The sequence below is a fragment of the Sylvia atricapilla genome, chromosome Z (assembly GCF_009819655.1).
Source record: "Sylvia atricapilla isolate bSylAtr1 chromosome Z, bSylAtr1.pri, whole genome shotgun sequence".
Lineage (NCBI taxonomy): Eukaryota > Metazoa > Chordata > Aves > Passeriformes > Sylviidae > Sylvia > Sylvia atricapilla.
The window spans coordinates 8,029,129-8,037,339 of NC_089174.1; the positions used below are offsets into that span (position 1 = coordinate 8,029,129).

Here is an 8,211-nt window from a genome sequence, read left to right on the forward strand (position 1 = left end):
TAATCTCAAACATGAACCCATCAACAGCCTTTTAATGCATATTTTAACGAAAACATCGCACAGATCTCAGAAGGAAGCTTTCTGCTCTTTTTGCACTGCTAACAACCTTTGGCATAATGAGGTGTCACAGATTGATTTAAAATGTAGTTGCAGGAAGAAGGGCAGGCGAGCTTTGCTCTGCCTTGTGGGTGCTGTAGTCGTTTTGCAGCCTCTCTGCCTATGCAGAAATAGGAGCCTGGACTCCAAGTCCCACAGCTCCCACTAGAGCCTGCCGCACAGGCTCAGAGCCCATATGCGAGGAGGGGGTGACTACATTGTGTCTATTGTATGGTTTTTTGTTTTGGTTTGGTTTCGGTTTGGTGTTTTCTTTCCCCCCCCCCCGGCATTTTGCACGTTTCACTGGTGGTGTAAATCGGGAGTTAAAAGCATGGCAGATGAACAAGAAATAATGTGCAAACTCGAGAGCATCAAGGAGATCAGGTACGTTTGCTTTGTGCCCCATTGGTTACATGAAACAGCTTTTTCCTCAGGGGAGCGGAGGAGTTTCATCGATCTGAAAGTAGCTATTGCGCTCCTGGGGGAAAGAAAACTACCGCGGGCTTTATGATGAGAGCTCAAAAGATATTTTTCTAAGCAGGGAGGGAGCATCTGCTGCTGCGAATTGCTGCTGGAATGCGTATTGGAGGGCAGTAATGGTCGTGCATTTCCAGAGCACCAGCCCTGAGTGATAACAGGAGAAGGCGGAGTGCGCGGGTGGGAAGGACTGAGCAGCCCCACCGCAGCTGGGGGGAGTGGTGTCGGGCCGCGGGTGTCGTACGGTCTTGGTTTGTTTGTTTGCTTGTTTTAAAGTCCTTTGAATTAGTATTTCATATTCATGAGGCTCCGAATCTGTTATTTTGCCCCATACACTCCCCGGGCAGGAGCCTTGTCGGACTGAGAGGGAAGGGGGGATGGCAAGGAAAGCAGAGTCTGACACCCAAATCCGAGGGCTGAGCAGCGCTGCAGGCACTGGCAGAGCCCCAGCGGGGTGCCGGCCATCCATCCATCCATCCATCCATCCATCCATCCATCCATCCATCCATCCATCCATCCATCCATCCATCCATCCCTCCCCGGCGGAGGGCGGCGTTAGGGCCCTCCGGGAAGCGGTGGATCCGTGCGGGTGATGCGAGGGGAGCGGCTCAGCCTCGGGCTCCTCTGCCCTGCCCTTCTCTTCGGCCCAAGGCGGGGAGCGACCGAGGGAACCCCGCGGAGATCTCCCACCCCGCTGCTTCAGGAGCCGCCTGGGGACGGGGACACCCCGGACCGGGGCTGTTTCTGCTGTCCCCTCCTGCCACAAGGCCGGAGCTGCCTCGGGCTGAGGTTCAGTGCAGAGCACCAGAAATGTGTATATAGAGTCCTTTACAGGGTGAGTTGCAGGGTGCTTTGGAAGAGGGGGCTCATTAGAAGCCAGGCAGGGTACAGCACTTGCCCGCATCGGGAACGTTTTTCATAACTTCATGTAGAGCATTTCCAGCCCTTGGCTTGGGGCGCTGATTTTCAGGATTAGGCCTGAGCTGTCTGTTTAGTTGGGATTGGTGCAGCTCAAAAGCCAGAACACGTTAGAAACGACAATGATTTTGAATGCAGCTGGGAGGTGGAAGGCATGCTGACTGGGAAACCGCAGAGCAATGAGAAGTGTTTTGGGACATGGCACAGCCAGAGAGGGGCTATCAGAGAGAGAGGTGAGAGGGCTGGCGAGGAATCACAGTTCCCAGGTGATCACAGGGACTTCTGGCTGGTTACAGCACCTCTAAGAAGCACACTTTATCCATGGAGCAAGTGAATTAGGTGAAGAGTATGGGCCTCAGCCTTCTTCACACAATACCACAAAGATGAACAAAGATAAAGCAAAAATATTTATCCGTCTGCTATCCCCAAACTATTTGTAAAAAGAGATGTGACAATGTAAAACCAGACCTAACTAAGTATGGCCTACTACAGTGTGTGGTCCATTTACTGTAACAGTTTAATTATTTTATTCAGTGGGAGTGGTATCCTGTATTTGGAAATTTACAGTGCATTCATTTTTCTGATCACATATTCAAAGGTGATATATAAACAGCACTTGATGGATTTTTGCTATTATTTTGTGGCATAAGGTAGAACTAAGGTGATGTTTCGCTTTAGTGTACAATGAAGTATCAAAAAAAAGTTGCTTGAATGTATTTTAAATTTTAAAAAAACAGTGTCAAAAAGCCAGTCCTACTTGCAACATTGATGTCCATTTTGAGTCACCTTTAACAAAATCCAACCAAATAAACCTACTTACTCATTCCCAAATCTTTTAAAAGAAGCTTGCATTCCATGAAGAATTTCCTTCAAAATAACCATGAGATTTCCCTATGTTTACAGATTCACCTTTGATAGATTTAGCTGACTTTATTTTCACCTGTATTCCAAGTATTCTACAGACAGATGGGAAAGTCTTCATGAACAAAATCAAGGACCTTGCCTATTTGTGTAGTTGATTTCTATCATGTGTTAAAGGCAGCTTAGCTGGGTTTTGAAGGGATGTGGGAATCTGAAATTGAATCTGATATCTATATCCATATCTGTATCTATAGATAAATACATATAATTTATAGTCAAGGGACTACTTATTTCGGTAAGTCCATTGTATGCCCACAATCCAAACATGCACGTGCTGATTTATATGCATTAAATACTTCCACAGAAATAACCCTGTCATAAAATTAAGTAAATACCTAAAGACTCAGTGTTCTGACTGGGAGAAGGTAAAAGAGAACAAGAGTGAATTTCCTGATGAGAGATGCAGGCATGCTATAAATACAAGAGAGGGAACAGGAAATTTTTTAAGTGTTCTGTTTTAAATCTCCTTCATTCATATCACCCCTGCTCAGACCGCCCACTTCTGAATACATATTGTAGAAGTTATTTATGATACTGTTTTTATCTCTTGCAGCTTTGTAAACTCCTGAAGTGAGAGAGGGAAGAACCCAGGTCATATTGCTAGCTACTTGGAATATGTAACCATAATTAATTGTCCAAGTGACTGACCCTGCTTTCTCCCATGCTCTGTTAAAACCTGGCAACATTCTATTGATTTCATAATTCAGTACAAGAATTCTCCTACCACTGAAAAGCTCAGAAAAAGAGCTGGCGTTAGAATTCAGTATTCTCCTTGTACCTCACCTCCTCTCAGACACATTTAGTCTCATTCTTGTCTATTACTGTCATTGCCTTCTTTCATCTATCTAATCCCATATAAAGTGACAGCTCACAAAAATATGTTCCAGTGACTTACTGTTGTCTCACTATCTTTTTAATTATCACTGGGATTCAGGAATAAGACTTTGCAGATGGAAAAAATAAAGGCAAGACTGAAAGCAGAATTTGAAGCCCTAGAGTCTGAGGAGAGGCACCTGAAAGAATATAAACAGGAGATGGACCTGCTGCTGCAAGAGAAGATGGCCCACGTGGAGGAGCTGCGACTGATCCACGCTGACATTAATGTGGTATGTGACAGCCCAGCTCAGACAGTCTGACTAAGACACAGCTGGATATGAATCATTCCACAGCTTGTGGAATTGTGCACATGAGTGAACCATCACTGGTTCAATAATGTGGACTTTACACCACCATCCTAGGATCCTACAGAGAGTGCAAAGTAAATTTACCTCAGGATAATTGTTTTTTTTCCCTTAGTAGGGCAGGATATGTTGTCATAATAAGCTGCTACACTGAGAGAATAGATAACCAAGCCTATTCTGGCTATGACTTTACCTGTAGCCACAGTGATACCACTCCAGCTGCCCCATGAAAAACAGTTCTTCCTGTTAGTCTTTTCTCATTTGGCACCCAGAAACTTTGGCAGCTAGGTGGGATTAAGATATTTTCAGAAAATACATTTTTACTAAGTTCATAGGAAGAGCTGACTTGCATCAGGTCAGTGGAATTCAGAGTGGAATTACCAAACATCAAGAAGCACTAGCCTGAAGGGCATTAATACAAATTAGAGAGAAAAACCCCAATTTATAAAGAGGGAAGATTAGCTAGTTAGAGGGGATAAATAGGGAATATATTTTTAAACACACTTTTAATGTCATGTTAGGGCACTTACACGGGGTTTTTAGCTCTAAAGGTATCTCTGTGTTGCACCAGAAGAAAAAAGCTCCAACAAGTAAAAAAAGCACAAGCTATGTACTGAATGTGCAGATTGCATTTATTTATGACTTCAAATGTCTGCTCCCCTGTCCAGCTGCATAACCTTAGCCTCTGTTTCATCCTCCTCTCTTTTTCCAGTCAAATCATCTTTTGCTCTGCTCCTTTTCCCACTTGCTGCAGTAAGAGAAGCAGAAACTTTTCCTTAGCTTGTTTGCTACCTTCTGCCAACCAGTATTCAGGTATCTTAGAAACATAGAAAATTAGTTTATGCCACTATAAGCTCTTTTAAAATGTCTCCTGAGAGTTTCCCATAGGTCCTTAAGTGCCAAATTTATTTGTAACCTGTCTCTGCTTTTTCTGTTGTTCAGAAGGACACATTTTAAAAATGAAAATGCATCTCATAAGTCATTTTCTGTTGCTTCTTCTTTGCCCATTTTTCATCCTCCTAATACCTTAAGTCTTTGCTTTTACTATTGCATTGTGTCAAATCTCTTCCAAACTGAGTGAGAAAAATCTTTCTGATACAATCTGTTGCTCAGTTGGAGAGGAACAGTTCTTTAAAAACATTCCCAACCTCTTGTTCCAGATGGAGAACACTATCAAGCAGTCTGAGAACGATCTTAACAAGCTCTTGGAATCTACTCGCCGGCTCCACGAGGAGTACAAGCCCCTAAAGGAGCACGTTGATGCTCTGAGAATGACTCTGGGGTTGCAGAGGCTGCCAGACCTATGTGAAGAGGAAGAGAAATTGTCTCTTGAGTAAGTCTCCAAAGCAAATATTATCTGTCTTTATGCTTTCTTTCAGTTCTACTGGTCATTTTCTCATTTTGATTTTGTTGGTAGTTGGAAAAAAAATCCAAAAGGTAAAGGTGGAAAACAAAAGTTAACAAAAAAGGGATTTTTTGTGGAGGACACTTGTTACAAGTTAAATTTAGGTTATTCCAAGCTACAAACTCTACATACCATGTGCAAACATTCAAGGGTGGCTGGCCTTCTAGGTTTTATCCTATATGCTGCTTTTTCTAACTTTTTCTTTTCCCCTGACAATTACTTGTTTAGCAAGCAGTAGCAGGAGGCAGTACATGAAAGAGACACAATCCAAGTATTCTTCAGTTGGGTTTTGTTTCTGCTAGTCAGTTCTACTTTTTGCTGCCTGCACATGGCAGTGGCTTTTACCCAAATACCTGTGAGTGTCAACAAGTTTCCCTGAGATGTGCAATAGATTTGGTTAAAAAAATCACAGTCTCCTTTTTACGTATGACCTAGGCAGAGGAGAGTTACAGAATTAGCTACTATTGAAAGGACAGTGTCCTTTCTTTAAGAGATCAGTTTTACATGCTAGAGATGTTTTAATAAGCATATATTTCTCTTATTGCCCAGAACAATGAACATAGTTTCCACAGGCACACAGTTTTCAAGATTTCCTTTCTATTTCTATACAAATGTTCTTTTTCATTCCAAACACCTTGACACTACAAAAAATATATTTATTTGTTTATTAACCTGTTGTGTACAAAAGTTATTAATTTTAACAGAAAAAAATAGAAAAGCTGTTTGAGAGAGGTGCATCTGAACCTGTTGTCTATTTTTCTTCTATACATATTGTCTATTTTTCTTCTATACATATTGTCTATTTTTCATCTATACATATTGTCTATTTTTTCATCTTACTTGATTTATATCTGATCTGGAATGTGGCCAAAGTGTAGAAACGCCAAAGAAAACCACATATTCTATTTATGAACTAGTCAGCGTGTAGGCAATGTGGCAGTTTGACTGCAGTGAGGGAACATGATAGGGAAATGTGAACCACTGTATTTTAACACCAAATATCCTTTACAGACTAATGAAATACTCCAGAAGGTGGTTACATTTGTTTGTTTGTTTGTTTGTCATTCTTTCATCTAGCTACTTCGAAAAGCAGAAAGCAGAATGGCAGACAGAACCACAGGAGCCTCCCATCCCAGAGTCTCTGGCTGCAGCTGCAGCAGCTGCCCAACAGCTGCAAGTGGCCAGGAAGCAAGACACCAGACAGACAGCAACTTTCAGACAGCAGCCACCTCCAATGAAGGTCAGGAGATGGAATGTGCTGGGCTTTCTCTTTTGCCATTGGAATGCATTGTGTTTGGAAAGCAATCACTATTTGTGAAAAGCAAAAATTACATGGGCTGATACCAATTTTCCTTGCAGTGGTTCGGAACAAGAGCAAGCAGTAGACTGAAGTGGTAGCATCAGTCATCAAGGGTTAAAGAGAAAAATCTTTTAGCAGAGAAGTAGGCAATTCCCACTCCTCTTGTGTTTCACATGGGAGCAAGGCATGTAAGAAAGAGAAAAACATCTTGGCAAAAGAAAAAGTAGTGGCTCTTAGTAAATGCCTTAAATATGGAGTAATATTAAAAGCAATGCACATATTTTATGAGGGAAATTACCAATGGTATAAATTACCAAGAAAGGTGATTGCTTCTGCAATTGGAGTCTTCAAGAGTAACATGTGGATAATGTAAAATAACCATAGGCATTTAAGTGACAGTTTTACTCAACTCCTTATGTAGTGAGAAGAGTTAAGTAGTTATGTAGGGGTATTCATCCCACCCAGGTTCCAAAGAAGGTAAACTGATGTAGGTACACCCCAAAGTAACATACTTACTATCTGTAGTTAGTCAATTGAAAAGACTTTCTGCAAGTAATAGGCTTTAGTCAAACATTAATTAAAGTGCATAGTCTGGTGCAAAAGGGCAGAGTTCTGTACCTTGTGTTAAATGTGTGGAATTCATCCAATCACCAGCTCCTGCCTTCAATTCTGTGACATTGCAGTTGCCATCACTGTAACTTCTTTGACTTAATGAGCTATTAGGCAGGTAAATAGCTTTAAAACATCACTGTAACATTTAACACAATATAGAATTTAAAGTTACTGATACATGTATGAACTGCAGAAATGGAGTTTTAATTCAGTGAGATGCTCCTGTTTTTCAGTTGGCCTGAAATTACACTCCACATACCTAGACTGTGCAGAATGTAGCACCAGTTTGCCTTTAAAGGCAAGGAGCCTTGTTTTTGTCTGTACTGTAACTTGGAATGTGATACTCAATAACCCATGTACCAGCACCAGTTTGATGTTTGTAACAAGAGGCTGCCATTGCATTTCAGGCATGTTTGTCGTGTCACCAACAAATCCATCGGAATGCACCCATTTGTCCACTCTGCAAAGCAAAGAGCCGATCTCGGAACCCCAAAAAGCCCAAGAGGAAACAGGATGAGTGAAATCCAGAAGACTGACAAGCTGTGTGACCTGTCCCAGTACTCTTCCAGTAGAATGGCAAATTTGCCCAGACTTTACTGAATTGCAGACTCAAGTATGACCGTCTCATTGTTTTCTATTTAAATGCAATGTAAGCACAATGTTCCTGCTCTAAGTTCCTTCCAGTCTTTAGGATTTGGTTTTAGGAAAGTAAATATTACTGGTGCTACAGTTTAACATTTCAATTTTTCCATCTTCTGTACTCCTAAACAAACTGGAATTCTTTGTGCAAGTATCCTAAATGTCAGGCTATTTCTATTGACCATATGTGATTAACATAAATGCTTTTATGTTCTCTTTTTAAAAAACAGATGTTACTAAAAGATTGTTCTGTTTTCTTCTGATAACGAGACTATTTGAAATAGTCTGAAATAGAAGACTGTCTGTTTGTTTCACTGAAGAACAATTTGTTTTCCAATCTCATAAAACTGGGTAGCTTTGGGTATCCAGTGGAACTCTTTTTAAAAAACAGGAAATGTTCAGGGAAAATGAGATTTGTTATACAGAAAATCAATGCATTAAGGACACACATGGGTTTTGATTTGTTGAAGTTGATGGTATCATTCCCTCAAACTTGACTTAAAACTTGGAAAGGCATTGACTGTATATGAATTTCTAAAAATTATGTAAATTGCCATGCTTTAACATCTTAACATGTTGTTATTTTCAGCAGTCAAAAGACTAATTGACTTCAGAACAAGGATGAAATTAACTGTATTAGTGGTCCTCCTAGGCTCTATGGC

At 41.1% G+C, this 8,211-nt stretch overlaps 1 protein-coding gene across 1 annotated transcript; it reads left to right on the top strand.

The window, feature by feature from the left end:
- Positions 1–284: 284 nt before the first annotated feature.
- Positions 285–7,810, top strand: LOC136373769 (zinc finger C4H2 domain-containing protein-like). Its single transcript, XM_066338748.1, has 5 exons — positions 285–480; positions 3,347–3,518; positions 4,754–4,926; positions 6,076–6,238; positions 7,318–7,810. The coding sequence occupies exons 1-5, from the start codon at positions 293–295 to the stop codon at positions 7,429–7,431; spliced, it is 810 nt and encodes a 269-aa protein (XP_066194845.1). The 5' UTR covers positions 285–292; the 3' UTR covers positions 7,432–7,810.
- Positions 7,811–8,211: the final 401 nt, after the last annotated feature.